The 27,856-nt window shown below is 38.8% G+C and overlaps 1 protein-coding gene and 1 long non-coding RNA gene across 14 annotated transcripts in view; one reads left to right on the top strand and one right to left on the bottom strand.

The window, feature by feature from the left end:
- HECW2 (HECT, C2 and WW domain containing E3 ubiquitin protein ligase 2) overlaps nucleotides 1-27,856 on the bottom strand; it is a 393,499-nt gene that overhangs the window by 61,619 nt on the left and 304,024 nt on the right. For all 12 annotated transcript variants that reach the window (XM_055379315.2, XM_055379323.2, XM_063695060.1 and 9 more), the window contains 4 exons: nucleotides 22,567-22,701; nucleotides 18,061-18,163; nucleotides 15,248-15,344; nucleotides 1,891-1,974 (listed from right to left, as the gene is read on the bottom strand). In XM_055379315.2, coding sequence (XP_055235290.1) covers nucleotides 1,891-1,974; nucleotides 15,248-15,344; nucleotides 18,061-18,163; nucleotides 22,567-22,701 — 419 coding nt within the window. The remainder of the gene's footprint in view (nucleotides 1-1,890; nucleotides 1,975-15,247; nucleotides 15,345-18,060; nucleotides 18,164-22,566; nucleotides 22,702-27,856) is intronic.
- On the top strand, nucleotides 4,003-8,225 carry LOC109026019 (uncharacterized). Of its 2 annotated transcripts, XR_010129512.1 has the most exons (3): nucleotides 4,003-4,206; nucleotides 4,286-4,417; nucleotides 7,095-8,225. It is a non-coding gene; the product is annotated as an uncharacterized lncRNA (long non-coding RNA). The 2 variants fall into 2 exon arrangements; XR_002005022.2 differs by having other exon boundaries at nucleotides 4,093-4,417.

The raw sequence follows: 27,856 nt of genomic DNA on the forward strand, positions 1-27,856 counted from the left end.
TGGCTTGCACCTGTAGTCCCAGCTACTCAGGAGGCTGAGGCAGGAGTATTGCTTGAACTCAGGAGGTGGAGGTTGCAATGAGATGAGATCTCACCACTGCACTCCAGCCTGGGCAACAGAGCGAGACTGCATCTCAAAAATAAATAAATAAATAAATAAATAATCGAGGACATGAATAAAACCCCAAATTTTTCAATAATCACTAATTATATTACTTATTAAGCATGTACATATAATACATTGTGTTGTTTACTATTATTAAAATAATAAACACATGTGATCACCCACATGAAAAGCCTAGAATTTAATGACATCATTTGTATACAATAATTATAGAACTATTATATGTAAGAAAATTTCTCACACTTCTCCAAAGGCCCATTAGCTTTATAGAACCTGCTTATTTTCCCAAAGAGGAGAAAATGCAGCCTTGCTCTTTATGTATGAATGAGTTCTGAATTATTTGAATTCAAATACATTTGAATTCTACTACTTAACACATAGAAACTCATGCAAACTGTTGTGTTATCAAAGTACAAATATTATAAGCTATAGTAAAATAAATTTAAGACTATACCATTGAAATATTATTTAACTATGGATAGGTGAATGATAATTATGACTTCTGTTTTTACTAATTCCCAAAGCAGAATTCTTAGTTTAAAAGAAAAAAACCTTAGCTTTCTATAGTGAAGAAAAAGAGCATATCCTGGCCAGAATTCTGTTAACAGAAACTTCAACTATTTTATCACCAACCAAACCATGATAGAAACATCACACTCTAATGTTAATTGACCAGTAGTCTTCCTGACCACCTAGCATACTATATGCTGGTTTCACAACTGGCTCAATACCACAGGAGAGAGGCCACCCATTAGGTTGAGAAGCTACCCCCACCATAGGTCCTATTCAGAGTCAACTGAAGTGAAGTATCTATAGAAAGTGAATATATCCCTTTGAATTATGCTTTGACTACACATAAAGAAAAATAATTTTCTGACAATCACATGGGAGGTCAGAAATATGGCAACAAATATGGCAACTATGGAATGGAGAATTAGAAATGGTCAGGGTCAAGATCATCATGACTACTTGAATGAGGTTATTAGCACTCAGGGATAAACAAAACCTTGCCTGAAAGGCTCAGTATGATGTTCCTTTTAATTCTCTGGAGGTTACAGGGATGAGCGTCCCAACCACTGGGTAGAGCAAAGCATTATTTTACTTTGGCTTGCCTACATTTGAGGGATAATAAAAAAATGAGAAAGTCTTTTGAAAACTTGCCAGTTTCCTTTCTAAACTACTCTAAAATTTAAAACCAAAGCTGATTTAACCATTGGAGGGTGAGGGGGCGGGGGGTGAAAATAATTGGTCAGTTTTATGAAGTGCTATCAAGTTGGCAATGAGTACATAGACCAAATGTCAACTTTCTGATCTGATTTCCCAAACGTACACTCTTAAAACCACAAGGTAAATAAATAATGCCTTGAGTCAGCAAAAGGGGACAAAACATATTTTGAGAAAAACATTTGAAAGAATATTAAACTGAAAGGGTAAACACTGAGGGGTAAACGGTGGATGCCTTATTCAGATACCCTTCTGTTCCATTCTGTGAGTGGGAGATTCTATTCATTACAACCTTTCCCTTTTCCAATACCATCTCCCTTGCCAGCAGGGTGAAAACAAAACTAAACAGATCTCAGTGTAACAAATGCAACCTGAAGTGAATGATCACTCAATCAGCACCCTAAATCTTCAAAATATTTCCACAAGTCTAAATAATAAGAATAATTTTTAGGCTATGAATATTGACATATTATTTTCTACAATGTTCCATGATATCTGATGATAAGAGACCTTCTGCTTCAAGACTGAATGTTACGTATGTACCTCAGCAACATAACAAGGTCTGCATCGCTTGAAAGGCGCACCAATCCTGGAGTCCCTTCAGTTCGGATAAATTGGATCTTCTCCCTATTCAAGAAAAGAAACAGCACAAAATGTATATGGTAGACCTTTAGGCTATAACTCAGTAGTAAAGAGCATTTTTTGTAATAGTCATGATGTTTTTTGGTACCTATGATGTGGCAGCTACTGTGTGATACCCTAGGAATATACATCCAAGAGAGACATGGTCTTTGCCTTCAAGGGGGGGATCTTGTAAGCATCAACACCTCCCAGTTCTAATGTTGTGGGGAGAAAGATTCTTTCACTGGCTTCATCATTTTGCTGCCCAAGTACTATAAATAGTATACTATTCAACCAATAAAATCAGTGTCTGCTTTGAGTTAAAGCTGACTGTGGGCCTGAATTTTAGCGATATAGTCTTACGCTGATGCCCTGCTGTTCCAAAAAGGGATTGTGTTGGGAGAGTCATCTATTTTCCCGAGGCCATACTTTTAAGTTGCATGTGATGAGCTCATTCCTAATTGGAAGCAGATAGTATCTATGCATTATACATTCAGTGTAAAAGCATATGCCTTTTTTAAATAAAGAAAAAACTGAAATACTTTGCTACAACAGTTGGTGAAATAGATTGTGTGCATACCTGTGCAAATGTATATATACATATACATATCAAACACAAGGTGAGTTATTTCTACCATTATTTTGTTATAGGTAAATGTGATAACACCAGTTTTTTTCTTTTTTGTTTGATGAGTCATCATCATGTCATTATTTTCAATTTGTTATATGAATACAATTTTAATAATTTTTTTCCTAGTTGCTTTCTTCCCTTATTTACATCATGCTATTTCAAAGCACATCATATTAACTTTTATAAGATGAAGAAAAATATAAAAACACAAATTATGGTACTAAAATCATTCTATTTCATTGGAATATACAGGATAATGCAAATATGCAATTTTATTCTGAGTGCTATGGACAATATATTCTGATTCCTATACCATAAAGTAAAATACCAATCACTGATACAAGTATTTATTTAGATTTAGTTCTTATCTACAAGCAACTTGTTTTTCTATTTGATATTTTCACAAAGTTCCACTGATTTTTTTGTTTGTTTGTTTTGAGACAGGGCCTTACTCTGTCGTCCAGGCCACAGTGCTGTGGCATGATCTTGGCTCACTGCAACCTCTGCCTCCTGGGTTCAAATGATTCTCCTGCCTCAGACATTTGAGTAGCTGGGATTATAGGCATGCGTCACCACGCCCAGCTAATTTTTGTACTTTTGGTGGAGATGGGGTTTTGCCATGTTCGCCATGCTGGTCTCAAACTCCTGGCCTCATGTGAGCTGCCTGCCTTGGCCTCTCAAATGCTGGGATTATAGGCGTAAGCCACCATGCCTGGCCAAGTTGCACTAATTTTTATATTTCCCAAATTTAAAATATTTTTCTTAGGATTGCTTGCTGACTTGAAGGCACTGAGGTGGAAGGCAAGGTTTCATGTTCACATGAAAAATTCCCTAATGCATAGAAAAGTCAATGGATTTGCCCTTAGCCACACAGCTTACGAGGTATGACAAACAGAGTTCAGTCCTTGGTTTCTTCTGGCTAGATCCATTTTATACGATAGATGAAGCAGCTAATCTTTAGTATTCGCCAAACTTTCCTTTCTGTACTTTACTGCCAGCAGCTAACTACTATTTTTTTTTAAAGACTATTAGAAATTAGTGGTAGGCATGTACGCAAAGGAGTTGCTCAGAAGGCCAGCCTCTCTCTGCTTAAGGTTATTTCAGTGAAGGCTTGAACCAGGCAGAACATTTTCCCTCAAGTTTTGGAATCATACATCTGAAACACGTGATGGAAACCCAGGCCCATTATCTGGTGAATGGTTTTTCTGATAAGAGATGTAAATGTTGGCTGATAAAAGCTAAATCAGAGAAAAGTTATCTTGAAGAAAAATGAATAATAACTTAACCAAAGAACTACTCTTATAAGGGTCAGTAACACTATGCTTTGATCTTGAAGAATCAAAAGCTATCTCCCACAAATATGCAGCTTATCTCTTTTGTCTATCAACACAGTGAATCCAGGCAAACAGAACAAGACAAAAAACAAACAGGCTGAGCACTCTCCCCTCCTTCCTTAACTGGAGCTACACAGAAGGAGTTGAGTGATGGTAGATATCAGGCCCTGGTCTGCGGCTTGGAAGTTTCCTGTGAATAAGAAAAACATCATCGCTTCTTGAGTCACAAGGATGATAGGATGAGAAAAAGAAAGGACAAAGGCACCAGAGGAGGTATGCCAAATGGGAAACTTTTCATCACTTTCCAGATATAAACTAGCAGTCTGTGAAGGCAACTGGTCTGATTTTTCAGGTGAGAACATATGAGAGGCAGGCTGAGACCAATTTTCTACCAGGCCAGCTAATTCATCACAATGACAAGCTATGGGTCATATGCTTCCAGGAACCAGACACTGGAACATGTCGTCTGATGTACATCACACCAGTAAGTACTTTCTTATGTTGATAGTGAGTCATTCTTTCAGTGAACATTTTCTGCGTGCCTATTGTGTGCCAGTCATGGTACCACACGCTGGGAATCCAATAGGGAGTAAGAGAAAGTCCCTTTTCAAGGAGCTTACAGTGCAGTGGAAGAGAGAAAGTCAAAAGGTAATTCTCATTTGATGTGAAAATATTTAAATTCTTCTGTTCACTTAATTGAAGCGTGGTTAGGCTTTATACCTTCTCCCGGTCTAAACAGTTCTTTATAAAGTCCTTTCACGTAGAAACAAAGAAGGCATTAGTTTACTGCCTGTAAAGAGAGCAGATCAAGGCTGAGGAACAGACAGAAGTCAGCAGACGTCCTGGAAATGTCACCAATCTTTTCTGAGAAAAACAAAGGAACCACTTCTTGGTTACTAGGTATTTGCCCAATATGCTATAGACCAGTGATTCTCAAACTGGCATCCTTGGTCTACTAGAAATTTGCATACATAAGCTCAAGCTCTGCAAGAATTTTTAAATGTTGTGTCTTCACTTCGATGATCAAAGCACATGAAACAATATAATAATATTTTAGATGAGATGGATGACATTTATGACTGAATCTTGCCATATGACTTCAGGTCCCATGTTTGTATTTATAGGGCACTTGGTGCAAAGTGATCAGAGGTGAGCTTTTAAAGGGACGGCGAACACACCTGGCTGCCCTTAGGCTGTCAGGGCCTTGATGTTCAATATGATAATAACACCAGTCCCCATCTGCCACTTACGCACACTTCGCTTAGCAATTGAAAAAACCTTTTCTCTTACAGTATTAACTTGCATCATGAAAATGATCAAGTGGGGTTAAGTAATGTATATGTAAATTACCACAGGCTAAAGAGAAAATAAAAGAGATGGATTTAAAAAGAAAATTATGCATTCATGCTAAATAATGCATAAAAGATATCCTGGCTTATTCCAAGAACAAAAGCTCTGCAATAGTTTGCAAATAGAAAAGTGGTGGTAGAATCCACTCATCCCAAGGCACATTCAATGATATGTTTTATCCTTCAGTATTGTATTTCAGGTTACACTATTAAATGAATTGGCTTATCAAACCAATGAATCAGTAGATAAAAATAAGTTTTTTGTTAAGAAGGAAAAATGATGACTGATAATTCCAAGGAGGCATATGCTAGGCCAGAGATGCAAAAAATCAAAAGAATCAAGTCAAACACAAGCACAGAAAGGTGCAAATGTGTCTTTCCACCGATAATGGTCTCAACATTGGTGATCTGGCTTCTGAAAAACAAAGTATCCTCATATTAATAGCATTAATTCAAATGTTATTGATTTTTTCTAGTTTTTAACTTAATTTGTATGTCTTTTGGTTTTGTAGTTTATAAAAACTGTAAGCATAAGAGGTTTATACATATTTTATATTTGTATACATTTAAGTTTAAAATAAAAGTGATTAACGTCAACATTACAGGTCCGCAATATTTCTTTTTCCTTTTAGAGTGAAAAAATAACAGATGTGACTCTTACAAATTTTCATGAGTCCACCCAGCATTTGGAATAACATAACAAGTTTGAGAAATGTTGTTAAAGACAACTGATCATGATTAGAGGAATGTTTGAAAATTACTTTAATATATTTATTCAAGTTTATTAATGTATACAGTTAGAAGGAATCTGTGGCAGTCCTCTCTGTTGCCCAGTCTATAGTGCAGTGGTACAATCATAGCTCACTATAGCTTCAAACTCCTGGGCTCAGGTGATCCTCTTGCCTCAGTCTCCTGAGTAGGTATGTACCACCACACCCAGCTAATTTTTAAACATTTTTGTAGAGACAGGGTCTTGCTATGTTGTCTGGGCTGGTCTTGAACTCCTGGCCTCAAGTGATCCTCCTGCCTCAGCCTCCCAAACTACTAGGATTATAGGAGTGAGCTACTTACTGCATCAGCCTGGCTTCTTCTTAACAAAGAAATTCAATTCAACCTCAGTGGTATATAATGAAGATTAAGGTTATACTAATACAAAGTATTATCATTTGGCCCTCTCTACATGGGTATGTTTATCTCTCTGTGCCCCTTAGAGTACATTCTAGCACTTTTATGGGTACACCTTCTGATTTGGCTAGTGAGGTACAACTTAAATTCCTTTTGAAACATAAGTTTCTTCAGGGCAAAAGCCCTTTCTCCTTTATCTTTTTTTTTTGAGATGGAGTCTCACTGTGTCACCCAGGCTGAAGTGAAGAGATCCAATCTCGACTCACTGCAACCTCTGCCTCCCGGGTTCAAGTGATTCTCCTGCCTCAGCCTCCAGTGTAGTTAGGATTACAGGAATGCGCCACCATGTCTGGCTAATTTTTGTATTTTTAGCGGAAATTGGGTTTCATATGTTGGCCAAGTGAACTCCTGACCTCAAGTGATCCACCCACCTCGGCCTCCCAAAGTGGCTGGGATTACAGGCACGAGCTATGGTGCTCAGCCCGTCCTCCTTTGTCTTTGTGTTCCCCAAGTACAAAACACTTTTCTGTCTACCTGATAAGTGCTTAGTAAAATACAAAGCAGGGACATGATTAATTTAGGCCAAAATAACATATGTGGCTCCTAACAATTTCCCCTAAGAATCCACCCGGTGTTTGGAATAAACAATCTTGCTATCTTTTTTTTTCTTTTTTTTTCCTGTGGCAGAGAAATAAAAAAAGAATTGGAAAGCCGAAGTCCAATTATTTACTGAAACAGAATCCACTGGAGAGAAATGTAAAGGCAGGTAAAAAGGCAATCTCTTAACATGAAAACTCACAACTGTAAAACGAGAACCTAAACCACACAGCGACAAGCTCAGGAAAAAGTCTCCAGCTACTGCTGTCTCTCAGACTCTCACAATATGTGTAACCACTTCCTCCTCTGCACGGAATCACCCCAGAAGATCAACTCTACTAGATCGTTTGAGGACAATGAACAAAGTCTCAAGACTGAATTCCCACAGAAAACATTCTCATGAAACCACCCAATATTTTGGTGAAGTTAAAGAAAGGCATGTGTTCGGAGACAACCAGAAGCAGCAATGCTCAAAACCACAAAACTCTGGATTGCCGACTCTGCACATCCTGGTTCCTCTAGATACAGTTCAGTGGCACATTCACAAATAAACGTTTTCAAAAACTGCCCTCAGGCAGTTCTGGAGAAATGCTTTGACTTGCCTAATGGTATAATGTCAAGAAAGGAAGACCAGCACTGATCATTGATACTCATTATTACAGTCACAGGGCACTGTCTGACTTGACAGATACAGCCAAGCAGTTGAAAGGTTATGGGAATTTAAGTCCATTATGGTCATATGATTCTTATGGACCCAGAGATGTGAAATTAATCAGCCACATGTGTAGGGACAAAGTTTGTCATAAATAGATATAAGTTATCTGCATGCTAAGAACTTAGTTACTTAACTCTGTTTCCTCATGTTAAAATAAACATAATTATAGAATGCAAATGAAATACTTAGTCTGGAGCCTATTATATAGGAAGCACTCAATAATTTTAAACTATTGAGTATATTATTAGATAGGCTCCATAATTATTTATTCCTTTTTCAACAGACAGTATGATCTATTGAAAATAAAGCCAAACTAGATTTCTTTGACCCACTCCTTTTTCTGTTTGTATTGTTGGCAAGTTGTTCTAAATCAACTTGCCAACATATTATTAACATGTTATTAACATAGAAGGGATGCTTATTTTGTTTGCTTTGTAAGAAATGCTTCTGATTCAGTAACTGGGCAATTTATTTAAATATAAGTAAAAAGCAGATTTTATTAAAAACTACTTTGTGCTATCATAAATAATTCATTGTTCTCTATGATTTAGAAGTGGATTTATTATTCTTTTGGGGTTGCGGAAGGCACTGAGACTGGTTTCAGCACTGATATTTTGCTTTGGTCCACAGAGAGTCCAAGTCTAATGAGTTACTAAAGGAAAGTGACATTTTACTGAACTGTTTTCTTCATAAATATAACAGAATGTAGGAAAAATCAACGGTAAAACAGATGTACCTAAAATATTATTATTCCTCATGTAAGAAAACCATCTTGAAAATCATGATTGAACCACTTATTAGCAAAAAACCACAATACTTTAGAGAAATATCCAGTGGATGAATGCATGTATAATTTGGGGAATCTTTCAAAGTTACATCAGAGAACAATGTTTATCAGAAAACAATTTAACAAATATCTGAGAGTGATACTGTGAAAAGAACCTAAACTAATTTTGGCTATTGGAGTTCCTGTTTTGGGCCTTTTAAATTTTAGGTGATTGACTGTCCAGTTGTCTTCAAGTTGACATTAATAGTTAAGAGATTCCATGCATCAAAAATGTGAAAATTAGATATATACATGATATACAATTCAAAAGCATATGTAGATCTATAAATTAGTACATCCATTCAAATAAAACATGACTAGCACTTATTCCTTTTGCAGAAGTCATAGAATAGATGACAGGTTCTAAGAATCTGTGTTCCTTACTGCCCTGAAGAACAAAGTCTCTAATCTCTTAATAGGCCTACAAGATAATTAGCTCCTTGGAAAGATATTTTAATATACCTTTGGATGGCTTCTAAAACGTTATCTTAATGATATTGCCATGATATTTTGGCCCTCAGTAATTTCCGGCTAAACCTCGAGCCAGAAGGCTCAGTCAGTCCAGGTAGGCATGGAGCAGTCAAGGCTGGTTTTATTGTGTAAATGTAAAAGATTTTAGAGTAACGCTCCCTGTAGGAAACAATGTGAGAGCACCACTAAAAAGCCCTCCTATAAACAAATTAATAGTCGAATTAAAGACGGCCAGGCACGGTGGCTCATGCCTGTAATCCCAACACTTTGGGAGGCCCAAGAAGGCAGATCACTTGAGGCCAGGAGTTCAAGACCGGCCTGGCCAACATGGTGAAACCCCATCTCTACTGAAAATACAAAAAATTAGCCGGGCGTGGTAGTGCATTGCTGTAGTTCTGGCTACTCAGGAGGCTGAGGTACAAGAATTGCTTGAACCCGGGAGGCAGAGGTTGCAGTGAGCCGAGATTGTGCCCACTGCACTCCAGCCTGGGTGACAGTGTGAGACTCTGTCTGCTCCCCACCCACAAAAGGAAAAGAGATCCTAGATCCTAGTTGCATTTAAATTATATCCACAGAATCACATTGGTCCATGTATATGCATGATTAATTTCAGGAATAGTGGTTTTTAGAATTAGCGAAGTTTAGGGGCAAATTACTTTAAACTGAGTCCTTCTGATAGAACAAAGAAGTGAAGGGCAGACTACTAATATAATATTGATTTAAATTTACTATATGCTTACTATGCTTACACAGTACCAAATGGTTTATACATATATGATTTCATTTAATCTTCAAAAAGACGCTGGAAGTTAGAAATTCCGATCCCCATTTTACAGATGAGGATGACAACTTGGAGGTTGTTTAATGTCTCATTCGAAGTCACCTGGTGGGTGAATTGCAGAGCCAGAATTCAAACCTAGGTCTTTCTGACTCCAAACCTGAACAAAATCTTAAGAGCTATACTCAACTACCTTCTAAGAGCCATTACTGCTGCTCTCCCAGTGAGACAGAGTCTACTATTACAACTTCCCAATGACCATTACTATGTGGTGTCAATAAATTATTTTAATCAGGTGTCCAGGCACAATGGCTCATGCCTGTTATCCCAGCACTTTGGGAGGCTGAAGCAGGAGGATCTCTTAAGCCCAGGTATTCAAAATGAACCTGTACAACATAGCAAGACTCCATCTCTATTGAAAAAAAAACAAAAACATAAAACAATTAGCGGGGCAAGGTGGTGTGCTCCTGCAGTCCCAGCTACTTGGAAGGCTGAGGCAGGAGGATGGCTTGAGCCCAGGAGGTTGATGCTGCAGTCAGCTGTGATCGCGACACTACACTGCAGCCTGGGCAACAGAGTGAGACCCCCTGCCTCAAAAGAAAAAAAAAAGGTGTCTTTAAAAATTCAATAATTATCCCTATGTAAACTGTCCGTAGGAAAATAATAGTCTCAGTCCAGATTTGCTATTATTTAAGTTTGGTACAGCAAAGATCAGAAGTTTGCCATGTTGGTCCAGACATCTGAGTGATAAGTAAACAAATCAGGAGAGGACTAAGGGAGAGAGCTAGGCAGGTCTTAACAGGAAAATGCATACAGATCAGCAGAAGTAAATTCATGCTATTTTCACCAAGTACTTCAGTTGTTAACCAAGACTAACATTTCCAGTCTAATATTATATGCAGAAAAATTCATTTGCCACAAAGCTGGAAAAGAAATAGGTTAGCAATTTTGAACACTAGGGTTTATCTTAAGAAAGATAGCTTTTGAAACTTTAACTTTTTATTAACTAAAATTCTGTATTGTTTGATAAACTTCAAAATGGGCCATTATTTTTAAAATAAAAAAAATTAAGAGTAAAATTAAACTCTAACAAAACCCCAGGGCTCTTCAAATAGGATAATGAAAGGAAATAGAAGGTTCAAGTCTGCCTTTGCCTCTAGTCTGGTGAATCCTGAGACACATATCCATTTGCCTTTTGTGGTTCAGAATTTCTTGACTCCTAAGTTACTAATTTCCTAATAACATAAAATATGGAATGATCTAATCTACCCAGAATGAAAAAATTATCACAGATCATGTCCTCATGGTGAGGGGAGTTATATAGGAAGCACTCAAGGAGGAAACAGCCTGCTGCCAAAAATAATCACTGGTGCCTGGGGAGAGCTGGACTAGTAGGGAACAGATTTACTGGCTGGACTTAATAATCATATTAGAGGGGAAATTCTCAACTCTTAACTCAGGTTCATGGCCTCTCTCATTACATAGTGCTGTACAAACACCAATACTAAAAATTTTATTGAATTTTTAAATGTGCATTACATTCAACTATAAAATACTGTTAAAGGTTGTTTTCTAATGAATATATTTGTATTCGTATAAAATGTTAGAACTTTTTTTCAGCTTTTATTTTAGTGTCATAGCATACAAACATCTTCTTTCAGTGAGAACCAGTAGTAGCATATAATAATCCCATGGGGACACTACCCATTTTACAGATGTGGTACTGACGTTTGGAAGCTGATTTTTCTAACAGGGGAAATAAACATCTCCTGAGGTTTGTTTAAAAAAAAAAAAAAGGACAGCAACTTAGTACCATTCACATTTGCGTGATAAATGAATTTATAGGGAGCAGTGATTTAAATACAGCAGTTGAAAGTAAAAGCCATATCACAATGCATGGAAAACCATAGCCACATAGACAGGAAGACACACCAGTGAAGTCTCAGGGAAGAGAAAACTATACATAGATGCAAACTAAATGAATTGCCTGCTATCCTCTGGCTTAGGATGAATCACAAGCAAACCAAGAAAACACAAAGTAAAGAGGTATACCTACTTCAATCTCTCAAGGGCTACCACTTTTATCATTATATTATGGGAAAAATAAGAAGGAATATTTATCTTAAGTGGTGTGCCACAGATGAGAAAGGACATATGCAAAGCTATGTTGGTACTGGGAATCCTTGCTCCAGGTATGAATATAAGGTCCACAGTGAACTTTGACACATAGATTACTGAGTGGCTCCATTCCATGTATAAATCTGTTATCAAAAATATCATTGAAATAGGAAATTAAAGAAGTTCAGCCTATTTCCCACCCCTGTGTTTGTGGGAATGCTCCTCACAACTATATAAAACAGAATGTTCTCTTAGATATACAAACTTCCCCTTTACGATGTTATGATAAGCAAAATATTTAACTCCCAAAAACTTGACAGAAAATGAAAGTGCAGTGTGACACACACTCTGGATAGGAGGAGTGGCACTATCTCATTGATTTAAGTTCCCCCTTCCTTTTACTTATCATGACTGCATCTGCTTCCCATGGTCACATTCTGTAAAGATGGAAATATATTTCATAGCCTATCAAATAATTGCATAAAAATAGATCACCATGTGAATCCTATGTTAGAAGAAAGATTATGCTTAACTGAGGACTCTAGATGCCACTAAAAAAAAAAAAAATCTTCAACATCTTTAGGAGATTAGAGACTTTTCAGACTCTAAAAAGCAGAAAGAAAACAAAACAAAACTTGAAGCTACCAACTTGGGCCTGCAGCTTTTCCCTCTGTTAGGATCTGTTAAGATTCTGTCAAGTCATTAAAGACTAATGACAAATGCCCTGTCCAGGTAGATTAGATCACCTAATCTCTCTGATGGTGGAGATTTAAAGATATGTTAATTCGTATTACACACTAATGTGGAACACAGAGAAAAAGTGAAAAACTTCTTGAGTTTCCTCTTTTGTGGGGGATGGGGTACACTTAGAGGAACAGATATTAACTAGTGGCGTGTGTTGTTTGGAAGTGGTAGAAGAGAGAGAAAATAGAGTTCTCTTTATTTTGTGATTAGCAAAAGAGGAAGAATTTTGTCTGTTTTGCTTTGAGGTCTAGGATTGCTAACATTTCTAATTAGATCACTGAGGGGCTCGTTTCTGCAATTTTTTAGAACTAAAACTTCTTACACAAGATTCTCTAGGGGAACGTGGATTACTGAGTGGATGCCATAATAAACAAACACGCAAAATCTTCACTTGCATAATTATTATAATTTTTCCGTGGTTAAGAACAGCATGCTTATGTTGGGGAAGGCACTAAGAGTTGAGTCAAATGTTATTAACCATGTGAAACCAGGTGAAACTGGGATTTTTATATACACAGTGTTTATAGTATAATACTTGAAATTTTGTGTAGCTTTAGCTTTACAAACTTTAGAAGGTAGTGACAACTTTAAAGACATGAGACCAAGGTCAGGCACAGTGACTCATGCCTGTAATCCCAGCACTTCGGGAGGCCGAGGCGGGCGGATCACCTGAGGTCAGGCATTCAATACCAGCCTGACTAACATGGTGAAATCCCGTCTCTACTAAAAATACAAAAATTAGCCGGGTGTTGCGGTGGGCACCTGTCATCCCAGCTACTCGGGAGGCTGAAGCAGGAGAATCGCTTGAACCCGGAAGGCGGCGGTTGCAGTGAACTGAGATCGCACCACTGCACTCCAGCCTGGGCGACAAGAGTGGGACTCCGTCTCCCCCCTCCCCCACCCAAAAAAAAAAAGACATGAGACCAAGAATATCGTGAGACTATTTGGTAATTTATTTTCAAATCGACAACTATATACATATATATTTTTACATTCAGTATGTGCAAAATGCTATTCTAGATATTTGAACAGTAAGGAGGAAAAATAATGATGAGTTGGATAAGATCCCTATTTGCAAGGCTCTTAAAATCTAATTGGAAAATAATGTATAAGGACTTGAAAAGTCAAATCAAAACACAAAAGTCATAAAGTCAAACCAGTACAAAGGACAGTGTGATACATTTCATGACTCATGATCAAAATAGTGTCAAGACCAAAGGTTATTGCAGCCAACTGTGCCATCAGAATTATACAGAGAGGTTTTGAAAAAATAATTCTTAGGCTCTACCCCAGACCTCTTGAATTAAATTTCTGGGTAGGGCATGGGAGAACAGGGGTATAAATTCAGAGAAGGGAGAGGAATTGGAGGAGGCATGACCTGGCATTTTGTATTATATAAAGCTTCCCAGGTGATACTGATGAAAACAGTTTGGCACAACTTAGTGGATCAGTATTTGGGAATCACTGCTGTGGGCCAGGATGGTACCACCAGGCAAATATACTTCTACCAGTAAAGGTGACAACTGGACTTGGGGTTAAGAAAGATTTTCAGCAGAAACTCTTCTTTTCCTATCCCCACTGATGCCTAGCACACTTAGATAGAGAAATACTAGCCTAGATCATGAAAGTGAGAGTCCACAGTGGAGTTGAAAGATTTCAAGGAGGGAAAGCTTCTGCTGGGTTTTAGTGGAAAAATCTTGCTTCCCAAACTTAGAAGGAGAGAAAAGCTTGCCAGGGAAGGGGAACAGCATGTATTCAGGAAAGTAAAACTGGGCTTGAGAAATGATGTTTTGAAAAGTTGTTTAGAAGAGAGGGCTCATGCAAGGGGAGGCTCAGTTTTAGAGAGTATCATATTCCCTACTTAGGTTCTAATCTGTTTTTACTATGGAAAAATGTGAATACCAAGTCTGGAACTCTACATATCTCAATTCAATAAACTGTATGCTACTTTTGCTTACTCAAGTTACACTCAAAAAGTTATGTCATTAATTTCATTATAATCTGCACATCTAGGATAAACCCTTGGCTTAAATTTTTTTTTCATATTTCGTTTTTTAAATAGGGTTCTGGGTTGTTTAGTTGATTTTATTCACCTTTATTTTTTTTTTTTTTTGAGACAGAGTCTCACTCTGTCGCCAGACTGGAGTGCAGTGGTGCAATCTCAGCTCACTGCAACCTCCACCTCCCAGGTTCAAGCGATTCCCCTGCCTTAGCCTCCCGAGTAGCTGGGTCTACAGGCACGCACCACCATGCTCAGCTAGTTTTTGTATTTTTAGTAGAGACGGGGTTTCACCATGTTGGGCAGAATGGTCTTGATCTCTTGACCTCGTGATCTGCCTGCCTCGGCCTCCCCAAGTGCTGAGATTACAGGCCTGAGTCACCGTGCCCGGCCGATTTTATTCAACTTTTATACTTAATAGAGAGAAGCCAGCACTACAATACCTGGTGATGATGACAAAATATTTGCATACAAGATGTTTTGCAAAGGATGTCAGAAAGAAAGAATGAATTTCCAAGACAACTATCGGTACAACTAAGATTTAATGGTTTGTGCTTACGCAACTTGAACCAAATACCAATATTATTGTTACCTGAGTGAGTGATTCCTGGTAAGATCAGGTTGACGCTCCTGTAGAATTTCAAAGATATTGGGTTGACGTAGAAATGCAACAATCTTGTCATTGTAAGCTGAAAAAAAAAATCAGAAAAGACAACAATTTGAAAAAGAATCTATTTTTAGTTTTATGTATATAAATCCAAACTTGTGTGCCCCACTGGGTTCAAGCGATTTTCCTGCCTCAGCCTTCCAAGTAGCTGGGATTATAGGTGCCTGCCACCATGCTCAGCTAATTTTTTTGTATTTTTAGTAGGGATGGGGTTTTGCCATGTTGGCCAGGCTGATCTCAAACTCCTGACCTCAGTTGATCCACCTGCCTCGGCCTCCCAAAGTGCTAGGATTACAGGTGTAAGCCACTGTGCCCGGCCTATAAATCCAAACTTTTCAAAATCATCTGTTTTTCAGCCAGGCATGGTAGCTCACGCCTGTAACCCCAGCACTTTGAGAGTCTGAGTTGGGAGGATCACTTGAGCTCAGGAGATTAAGACCAGCCTGGGCAACATAGTGAGAACTTGTTTCTATTGAAAAACAACAACAAAAATATAAATAAATGAAATCTGTTTTTCTGGCTAATATTACTTATACTCAAAGTTATAGTTTGGAACTAGACTGTGCCCACCACTATAGGTGCTTACATTCCAATTTGTATCTAACCTTTTATATGATTATTGGACTTAGGTCTGTTAGCTGTGGCTTAGTTAAACATTCTTAGTAAACTCATTTGACAAGCCACATTTATTATCAAATGGCAAGATGAGGTCACCAACAAGATTCTAGATCTTGATCATTTTAAGCTTATGAAAATCAGCCTCACAGAAATGACAAGTCAGAAATGAAAAACCATCTTCTGATTGATTAGCAGCCAGCCAGGGAGGTAAAGAGGCAGAACTCAATTTGCCAAAATGTACTAGTTGCCAGCAACAACTAGGACCAAAATGCAGAGGACAAACTATTCTAAAACTCTACGTGGAAATAAATGCCATTAAGCCACAAATAGCTCTTTACCAAACCAACTATACCAACAGCTACAACACAATCATCATTACGAACCATGAACAAAATGTGTTTAGAAAAATCTAAATCCCAGTCAAGGTTGGCTAAAGAAACTTAAAAATAGTTAATTAAAATTTATTAAGGATATCGTTAATACTCTTTTGTCAAGAAAATGAATTTGTTTACTTAAGATGATTCATCTTGATTATATTTGTTGATAAATAGGCACAAATATATTTAAATTCACAGAACTAGGACAGAGTGTCTAAATTCTTAAACATCAGAGATTCTGGTATAGGATATTATCAAGATACATGCCTTTCTTTAACAAATAATTAAACAAAAGAAGTATAATAATTCTGTAGAGATCTGCCATTTCCAATCTTACCTGCATCATATTGCCTATAACATATCTATTTTAGTTATGTATATTTATATATACAATAACAATAACAATTTTAAAGAAATACTACCTGCTAAAATGGAATACCATTGTCAACTCAAATGTTCCCTAAGTGCACGTTTCACTATATATGAATAATGAAGACACTTGGATAATTATTGAATTGGGGTTTATAGTGCATCTGAGCTCAGAGCCCACATAACTGTCTAAGCAACAATTTTATAACGCTTTAAAATTCCATGTGCAGTATTTAGTGTCATATTAGTAATAACATAAAAAAAAAACCTAGACTGTTAGACTTCAACCCTAGATTTCTTCTTATCCAGAGGTCAAACTTCTTAGGTCATGGGCATTATACTGAATTTCATGACATTTTTTTTTTTTAATTTAAAGAAGACATTTTAAAACAAAGATAAATGGAGAGCTGGTCTAATTTTTTTTTTTTTTTTTTTTTTTTGAGATTGGGTCTTGCTCTGCCCCTAGGCTGGAGTGCAGTGGTGCGATCTCGGCTCACTGGAACCTCTGCCTCCCAGGTTCAAGTGATTCTCCTGTCTCAGCCTTCTGAGTAACTGGGACTACAGGTGCGTGCCACCATGCCTGGCTAATTTTTTGTATTTTTAGTAGAGACGGGGTTTCACCATGTTAGCCAGGACGGTCTCGATCTGTCGACCTTGTGATCTGCCCATCTCAGCCTCCCAAAGTGCTGGGGTTACAGGCGTGAGCCACTGCGCCCAGCCAACCTAGTCTAATTTAAGACGGAGCACGGAGCCCATATGGCCTCCCACCAGTCTGTCCACTCCACCTGCCTTAGGCACTCCAGGTTTGGCAACCACTGATCTACTTCAACCTCACCCTTTTAATAACAACTCAAGTTGTTTTTCAGGCCTTTCTCCCACACTCATTTATTTTTATTTTACTATTTTAGAGGTTCTTGCTGCCTTCTATTTGTGACAAAAGCCCTTAAGAATGTGATCTCTTTGATTGTTTATTTTGTGAGGCTGCTACAGATTCACACACCATTTAAATTCTGTCTTGGCCTTAAATATATACTAAGTATATGCTAGTCCAAATTCTTAATTTATAATGATTGCATAATGTATTACCTTAATAAATTATTTTTCCTTAACTTCAATAATCTAATATGATACCTCTACTCAGGAAAGGTAGGGTGGTATTAAAAAACAATCTCATCCTTTAGGATATTACAAGACAGAAGCCCTTTGAGACTCAAGTCTGTAGGATTTTGTTATACATTTCTTAAGGATAATGCAGCAATTTCTCAATATAGGGCAAAAAGTAGCAGGCTAACAACAGGGGAAGTATCAGCACAGTGTACATGGTACAGATAATGGCACAAAAGGACAGATGATTTCTGGAAAGGGATGACATACCCACTGGAACCATGTCCTGGTACTGCGGCCTACTGACTGTATTGAATGTACTGGATGGCCTGGGAAGAACTGGTGGTCCTGCATGTCGAGAATCTTCTCCTACCTGCAAACAGAAGCATCATTTATGTTCTGCACCAAGAGCCAGAATGCTCTATATCAGCATCCCAAACCAAGTTGTTCAAAATATTAACAACGAGCATGGTAAAGTACCACTTGATCAGAACAGACACCAGCTGTGGGGCTGAAGCAGGGTTCTTAGTTATTGAGAGCCTTGTTTTAGTGGCTAAATGGTGGGGGGAGTTGAGGCATCCACATTCTTGAGAGGGGCTGGGGCAGTGACTCTTTACCAAGTGGCACAGAAGTGGTACAATCTGCTTATAATTACTGAGGCTGCAGCAGCTAAACAGCAGACTTGTTCATCAGGACTAACTTCTGCATTGACAGAGCACAGTCTGCAACAACACAATCAAAGGGAAGACTGAGTGGTATAAATGTTTTGGGGCAGTGCCAAGATATTTCTTCTTTTGGCTAAGGCAGGCCAGGGAATCCCCTAGCTCAGAAGAGGAGGGGTTGAAGAGCAGCAATCTTCATGTGGGGTTTCGAGTTAGTGTATTATCTCCTCAGGAGCAATTCTCCATGCCTATTAGAACACCTGGTACAACAGATCTTTCTGGTTTGAGCCTCCCACACCAGGGTGCTAATAGGAGCAGGTGTGGAGGAGCTAAATAGGGTTGTCCTAACCAGAATTATTTATTGCACCTAATATAGATTTAGAAACTCATACACACAAGTAGATAACCAAAAATACCCATTAACAGCCTTACCAGAAAACTCTAATGTTGTTTTTGCTTCTGCTTTAGCATTTTCCCCCATATTACAGAAATCTTTTGAGACAATAGCAGAACAGCAGTAAAAGAGAGAATAAGAAAAAATAACATACTGTACTGGATTTATAAACTGGGATTTTGAAAAGAGAGTTTTATTCCACCCACAACCATTTGCAGCCCTTTTATCATGTTGCATCACTTGGGTATTTGCTGAGGATTTTTCTAAAGACTCTAATGCTGGAAATATCCTCCCCACCCTCCACCGCTTGCTTGTCCTTCAAGAATGCTCTCACTCATTCTTCAAAGCGTAGTTCAAACAGCCCCTCCTCGACAAGGTCTTCCCACTCCTTCAAGCCCAAGTTAAATACAACCTCCTCTGAGCTCCCACAGAACAAACAGAACAAGTAGCTGCCATTGTGGACAGTTTATATGATTTGTCAATTATACCTCACTAAAGCTGGAAAGATATAAATAAAAAGAAGAAAACATGATTATCTAAAGGTATATTTTTCTTTCCCAACTATTAAAAAAGAAAATTTACAAAGCATTTTTCATCATATTTTTATTCATTTGTAGTATGGTTTCATATTTTCCTTTCCTATTAAGAATGCGGGAAATGTGTGGGCCGGGCACGGTGGCTCACACCTATAATCCCAGCACTTTGGGTGGCCAAGGCGGGCAGATTACAAAGTCAAAAACAGATCAAGACCATCCTGGCCAACATGGTGAAACCCCATCTCTACTAAAAATACAAAAATTAGCTGGGCGTGGTGGCAGGTGCCTGTAGTCCCAGCTACTCGGGAGGCTGAGGCAGGAGAATCTCTTGAACCCGGGAGGTGGTGGTTGCAGTGAGCAAAGATTGCACCACTGCACTCCTGCCTGGCGACAAAGCAAGACTCTGTCTTAAAAAAAAAAAAAGAATGCAGGAAATGTGTTATTTATTTGCATCCCTCATAACAGCAACCACTATGTTTCTTCATTGTAGCAGGTGTTTGGTGTTAACTTGTTAGATGGAAAAGATATCAATATTTCTACTGAATGGAATATTTGCTGAAGGAACATAAGACAGTGGCTCAAATGACTCATGTATGTAACTAGAAGTCTTCTCATCCTGCTTCTCTTGAGTTACTGGCTTTGAGGAATGAATACAGCTACTCTCTGGGGAGATCTGATCACTAAGTAGATTCTTAGTCAGATAACTTATCATTTCAACACTCCAATATATATTTTCTCTCCTCACAGTATGTTGCCATGTCTCATCATTTCCCAGAAAAGCCAAAGGCCTTCTCCCTAAGACCTCAGTCCTTGCAACCAGACCAGCGGACAGTGGGCAATCCCTCTGATGGGCAGCACTTCAGGATGTGCATGCTTCCAACAGCTGTGTCAGAAAGGACACTCCCCCGGAAGGTTTAACAATGTGGAGGGCTGGACACTCAGTCTGTATGGACTTATCTCTGGGCCACTGCTCAGTTTCCAGCCATAGGAGGAAAAGTCTTAATGTATCCCTTAGGGTCCCTCTCTCATAAAGGCTACTACTACTAGATCATGAAAATATTCATGTTTTAAGGTAGAGGGGTTGAAAGAAAATGAAAGTATAGCTATTAATCTCATGCATGTTTTCCCAGAAAAATAGTCCTAACTAGACCAAACAGCCAGCTTCATACTGTGAAGTCATGATAAGGTGAGTGGTTAAAGGGCACGGGCTATGCAATAAAATATCAGACAGAGCCCTAATTGTGCTACACATCACACACAAGGTCCAAAGGTGAGAGGTCTGTTCTGCTTTTAAGATGAATGTTGTTAGTGTCATTCAGTTCACCACTAATGGGTTACATGACAGCAAGGTAAAGATTTATTAGCTACTCATAAAACAGAAAAATTTTTGCACATACTTCATCCTGTAATATATTTGTATATCATTTTTATATGAGCTTCTCATGTGTACCCTTCTATATCTGCACTTACAACCAGCAAACACATGATGCATTGAAGCAAGTATATAAATCACGAGGGGAAATTCCAAGAGTAGAATTTTGATGAATCAGATCCAGTTATTTATTGTATTCATATTTTTTCTTATACAAAATATATGGCTACAAAGATATTTGATGTACAATATAATACTGAAAATATGACACACACATAGACACAGAAAAGGCATGTAAAGGTGGGTAAAGGATCCAAATTCTATTGTCTAAGTGAATTTTCAGAAACAATGTAAATCAAGTGATGGTATATAATCAAATCATAAGCCCATATGAAGGAGAAGAAAACTTGACTTAAGACATTTCTTTTATATATTGAAGCTGCAAAAGGAAGAAGTGAAACAAGGTTTGTTTTTTTTTTTTGGTTAGGATATTAGAGGGCCCTCGTGTGGTTACCATTGGTCCCTGCAAACCGGTAAAGTAGAGCAGTTTTTAGTAATTCTTAGTTCAGCCCTTTTTCTCCAGGCACATAAAGTATATAAATCAACTCTCTCAAAAATATCCTAATTTTAAAGAATACTAGTGAGGATTCCATAATCCCATATCCCTGGATGGATATTTTAATGTAATATAGAAAACTTCACTTAAGAAATTCTATCATTTTATACCAGTTAGAATGGCAATCATTAAAAAGTCAGGAAATAATAGGTGCTGGAGAGGATGTGCAGAAATAGGAACACTTTTACACTGTTGGTGGGACTGTAAATTAGCTCAATCATTGTGGAAGACAGTGTGGCGATTCCTCAGGGATCTAGAACTAGAAATACCATTTGGCCCAGCCATCCCATTACTGGGTATATACCCAAAGGACTATAAATCATGCTGCTACAAAGACACATGCACACGTATGTTTATTGTGGCACTACTCACAATAGCAAAGACTTGGAACCAATCCAAATGTCCAACAATGATAGACTGGATTAAGAAAATGTGGCACATATATACACCATGGAATACTATGCAGCCATAAAAAATGATGAGTTCATGTCCTTTGTAGGGACATGGATGAAGCTGGAAACCATAATTCTCAGCAAACTATCACAAGGACAAAAAACCAAACACCGCATGTTCTCACTCATCGGTGGGAATTGAACAGTGAGAACAGCTGGACACAGGAAGGGGAACATCACACACCGGGGCCTGTTATGGGGTGGGGGGAGGGGGGAGGGATAGCATTAGGAGATATACCTAACGTAAATGATGAGTTAATGGGTGCAGCACACCAACATGGCACATGTATACATATGTAACAAACCTGCACATTGTGCACGTGTACCCTAGAACTTAAAGTATAATAAATATATATATATATATATAAAGAAATTCCACATTTAACCAAGTTATATTCATTTCTTCCTGTGAGGCTGAAAATGGGTGTGCAAATGGGCTTATCATCTTCCTGTCTCGAACATTTTAGTACATTATCAACTCCCTCTCACCTTCCTCTGAGTCAAAAACTCTTAAATTTCTTCAGTTTTGCCTCATATATCCTACCTTTTTAAATTTGTGATTTAGGCTGTATGTTATTTCCAGAGAAGCCCTGTCAACACTCGAAAGCTTTTCAGCCTCTAAATCAAACTCAAAAAAAAAAAAAAAGAAAAAATGCTTTAAAAAAATCAGTCGAATTCCTCAAACCATCACATACTAGAAGCTTCTATCAACCAACAGGTCAGTCCCCAAAACGCATGACTCACCTCACCCGCACTGTGGCTGCGTTGCCTTGTCAGGTGTTGCCGATGAACCAGTGCACTTGTGGGTCTACTGCTCTGAAGTGGGAGCCGGGGATCAATGAAAGTGGTGGTGCGGGAGTTGTGGTCCACAAAGAATGCCTAGGATACAATACACTGAGTCAAACACATGCCGCTCACATGTCTTAGCTGACTTATAACATCAGACGGTCAGGAAAAGACTCACTTCTGAGTCACAATCTTGCTCTATTTTCTCATAGTTTTCAATCTTTGGGGAAATTTCTCCTTACCCACACAGGACAGATCAGATTAGAGAAAGCCAAGCTTAGATGAGATCCAGAACGAAGAGAGCAGGAAGGAACATTATGCCTGGTTTTAGGAAATACTCCACGAGGTAGTCACCAAAGATATGATCCAAGAAGGAAGCCAGAAGAATGGACATTTAGGCTTCTCTTAACTGATGGTCTGTGAGCTCTTACTGTCATATGTGGTTATTATAAAGTTCTTACCACCTTGAAACTTTTTTAAAAATTTTTTTTTTTTTTTTTTTGAGACGGAGTCTTGCTCTGTCACCCAGGCTGGAGTGCAGTGGCGCGATCTCAGCTCACTGCAAGCTCCACCTCCCAGGTTCACGCCATTCTCCTGCCTCACCCTCCCGAGTAGCTGGGACTACAGGCGCCCACCACCATGCCCGGCTAATTTTTTGTATATTTAGTAGAGACAGGGTTTCACTGTGCTAGCCAGGATGGTCTCAATCTCCTGACCTCGTGATCTGCCTGCCTTGGCCTCCCAAAGTGCTGGGATTACAGGCGTGAGCCACCGCACCTGGCGGAAACTTTTAAACATCATTGACTTCTCTTCTTTTTTCCTTCTCCTATACAGTAAGCCACAAAATCCTTCTCATTTTCTCACTGTAGTGTCCTCTATTTGTCCCCTCCCAGCCTGAACACCACCCCATTATTTTGGGACTTTATTTTATGTGTGTAAGTACTGGTGGCTTCTCAGCTGCTCCACATCTCTATCACCATAGTCATTTAACTGGCCCGTTACTATAAGAATATTCTTTCTAAACACTTCAATTACATCACCACCCCAATACAAAGCTTCTCATGGCTATCCATTGTCCACAGAAAAGACATTCCCACTCTTTGGTCAGTTTTTCATTACTCTTTAACAGTCTGCCTACATGCCTTTCCAGTTTAGTCGCCCATTACACACCCATACAAACTTATCACATACCGTCTAGAACTTTGGGTAAGTCACTTAAGTTCTCTGAGCTATATATTTCTTACAAAAACATGTCTCCTTCATTCCTAACATTTCTCCCCCATAATGTGTTAGGAGAGTGGAAGCCATATCTGTCATGATCACTGCAGAATCTCTGATAACATGAAATCATGAATGAGCATAAACCATTTACCTCAGCATTGCAGTAAGATGGACTACAATGTAGCAAAGCATTTTTTGGTCTGTTTGTTTAATTCTAAAACTATACAAGTGCTATCTATCACTATCCTTAGGGGCCCAATGTTGTAAGTTTTCAAAGTAAAATTGACTCAAGGTAATAATGAAACCCATTATCTTAAGTAGAATTAGAAATTGTAAGTTTTCCATGATCAGATAGTTAATTAGGTCATCAAAGACGAAAGAGGCTATTAGGAGAGCCAGGAGACTCAGTATCTATAAACCAAGTATCAAGGCACATGATGTATGCCAAATAACAGGCAAAAAAGAACTGACCTTTCAAACCGATGGAGCTCAGTTAACATAGTACCTTAACACCTAGAGATGAAGGTATCTAGGCAAATGCCAGAGGCAGATAGTATATTTATGCCTATTTAGAAACCTATTGTCCCATTATGGAACAGAATGTTTCATATGGAACTCTTTGTACATCATCGAGAAATGGGGCAGGTCCCATACAGAAAACATTTTTACATCTTTATAAAGAAATAACTTTAAGCAATGGATGTACCAGAAAACAAAGCAGAAAAATGGACAGAACAGGAATCTTTCCCAGTCCTTTCTCTTACTATCCAATTCTGGGTACAAAAAAATAAAGGTTTTGTGTGAGATTTTGTCGTCAGCCTCACATCCTGGGTAATGTTTCCTCCTCACTAACCTTGAGTGAAACATCCTTCTTCTCCGGTCTTGTAAAAAGTACTCCAGTGATAAAACCTGTGTGGACTTGCATTGACAGGTTCTGACCCCAAACGTCACATTGGTCCCATTTGGTTTGTGCTTCTAATACAATTGTCCACTATTTCTGCCACTATTCAAAATGTCATAAAATAGCAATTAAACTATTTTGCACCAATGGATGTGGCTAATACCTATTTTTAAATAATACATATTAGAACCAAACCCATATCCTCTGTATGTAAATGGAGAGTAACAAGCTTTTATTACTAACGCAATCCTATTAACCATCTTGTTTAAGGGAAAAATACAAAGGACATAAATTAGAATGGTCTATTTACCTAATTTCTTAGGAATGTTTTGAAGGGATGGGTGGTCATTAACGGTACAATGATGCACTTGTAATTATAAAGACAAATGGGTGTCTACATGTAGGTCAACTATGATTTGTATGTAGTGTCATAGCCTAATGTGATGTTAAGAGGCTTGTCTAAAATCCATTCTCAAAAGAACTATACTGCAAAAGCCTTGGGAGTAGTGACTGTATCTTAGTCACTCTGTTATCCCCAATAGCTTTTAGGGCTGTGCCTGGGAGAAAGAGGGTGCTCAGATAAAAACAAATTGCCAAAAACTTGAATTTCCAACCAAAATACAAGGAGACAACTAACAATTAACTAACCAAGTGCTAAAAAGCATGTTCTTGGGCCAGGCGCGATGGCTCACACCTGTAATCCCAGCACTTTGGAAGGCTGAGGTAGGTGGATCGCTTGAGCTCAGAAGTTCAAGGCCAGCCTGGGCAACATGGCAAAACCCTGTCTCTACAAAATATTCAAAAATTATCCGGGCATGCGGTGGCAGACACCTGTAGTCCCAGCTACTTGGGAGGCTGAAGTGAGAGGATCATTTGAGCCTGGGAGGTGGTGATTGCAGTGAGCCAAGATTGCACCACTGCACTCCAGCCTGGGTAGGTGACAGAGTGAGACCCTGTCTCAAAAAAAAAAAAAAAAAAAAAAAAGCGTGTTCTTTTACTGAAATACTTAAGATTTGGGGAAAAAAAATGAGGGAAGCTAAAGACCCTAAAACCACAAACAGAAGATTTTAAAAATCCCATTGTAAATGTACCAGGTTAAAAATTGAGAAGTGGGAGGCAACATAATGATTAAATGCTTTGAATTTGGAAAAAGACAAGCCTGGTTCTGAACTCTAGTTTGCTACTCACTAGCAATGTCACCTTGGGCAAACTAGTTAAAATTTTTAAACCTCAGTTTCTTTTCCTGTTAAATGGGGATCATAACTACATTAAAGGAAGGTTAACTGAGATAGTTCATATGAATTTTTGAGCATGCTGCCTGTGACACCTCAAATATGAGGTCCTATTATTTTCACAAATAACAGTTTTCTTTTCTGAAACAGTTTCCTAAGGATCACAGTGTTTCTTGCTAAAGCCCATACACAAGGCTCAAAAAAAGGAGGACCAGTGAAAACTGTGTTTGTTACCAGGCTCCCTGTAAGTATGTGTGGCCAAGACTAAGTTCTGACCAGTAAGATGTAAAACATAGTACTTCTGGGAAATCTGATAAGGGACAGATGATCCTTCGTTCTGTCCTTCACCCATCCTACCCTCTGAAACACAAATTTAGTAGTGGAGCTCCAGTAGCCATACTGAACCACGGGGATTGTTGAGGAAGAGAGTCAAACTGTAAAATATTTGAAGAGATTTATTCTGAGCCAAGCATGAATGGCCAATGGCTTGTGACACAGCCCTCAAGAGATCCTGAGAATGTCTACCCAAGGTGGACTTGGTTTTATACATTTTAGAGAGGGCTAAGACACCAAAAACACATGCAAGATATATGTTAGTTCAGTCTGGAAAGGTGAGACAACTGGAAGCAGGGGTGGGGGTGGTTCTAGGTCATAGGGAGATTCAAAGATTTTCTGTTTGGCAATTGGTTGTTATCTAAAGATCTGGAATCAATAGAAAGGAATGTCTGGGTTATGATAACGATTGTGGAGACCAAGGTTTTATCATGCAGATGAAGCCTCCAGGTAGCAGGCTTCAGAGAGAATAGACTGTAAATATTTCTTATCAGACTCAAAGGCTCTGTTCTATCAGTCTTAAGGTCTCTGTGTTGGTGTTAATGCTGGTCAGCTGCAAGGCATATCCAACCCCCCCACTTTCCATCATGGCCTGAACTAGCTTTTTTAGGTTAACTTTGGAATGTCCTTGGCTGAGAGGAGGGGTCCATTCAGATGGTTGAGGGGCTTAGAATTTTATTTTTGGTTTACAAAATGAAGGATGGCTGAGCAAAAAGTTGGAAGGAGCGGCTAGGTGCAGTGGCTCACACCTGTAATCCCAGCACTTTGGGAGGCCAAGGCAGGCGGATCATGAGGTCAGGAGAGGGAGACCATCCTGGCTAACATGATGAAACCTCGTCTCTACTAAAAATATACAAAAAGTTAGCTGGGCATGGTGGCGGGCACCTGTAGTCCCAGCTACTCGGGAGGCTGAGGTAGGAGAACAGCATGAACCCGGGAGGCAGAGGTTGCAGTCAGCAGAGATCGCACCACTGCACTCCAGCCTGGGTGACAGAGCAAGACTCCATCTCAAAAAAAAAAAGCTGGAAGGAGATGGGGGCTCTTGGAACATGATGAACTCCCTGGTCAACCCTAGACTGCCTACCTCTCAACTTCTTTATGTGAGAGAATACACTTTTTTTTTTTTTGAGATGGAGTCTTGCTCTGTTGCCCAGGCTGGAGTGCAGTGGCACAATCTTGGCTCCCTGCAACCTCTGCCTCCCAGGTTCAAGTGACTCTCCTGCCTCCACCTCCCAAGTAGCTGGAATTACAGGCACGCACCACCACGCTACCACACCTAATTTTTTGTATTTTCAGTAGAGACGGGGTTTCATCACATTGGCCAGGCTGGTGTTGAACTCCTGACCTCAGGTGATCCACCTGCTTTGGCCTCTCAAAGTGTCGGGATTACAGGCGTAAGCCACCATGCCTGGTGAGAATACAGTCTGGTATGTTAAAATGTATATGGGTTTTCCACTACAATACAGTCAAATCAAATCCCACTGGAAACAGTGAAGTTTCCACACTGCAGAGGAAAGACAGTCTCTCTAAAAGTAAAATCAGAAACCACCATTATATGCAG

The sequence above is a fragment of the Gorilla gorilla genome, chromosome 11 (assembly GCF_029281585.2).
Source record: "Gorilla gorilla gorilla isolate KB3781 chromosome 11, NHGRI_mGorGor1-v2.1_pri, whole genome shotgun sequence".
Lineage (NCBI taxonomy): Eukaryota > Metazoa > Chordata > Mammalia > Primates > Hominidae > Gorilla > Gorilla gorilla.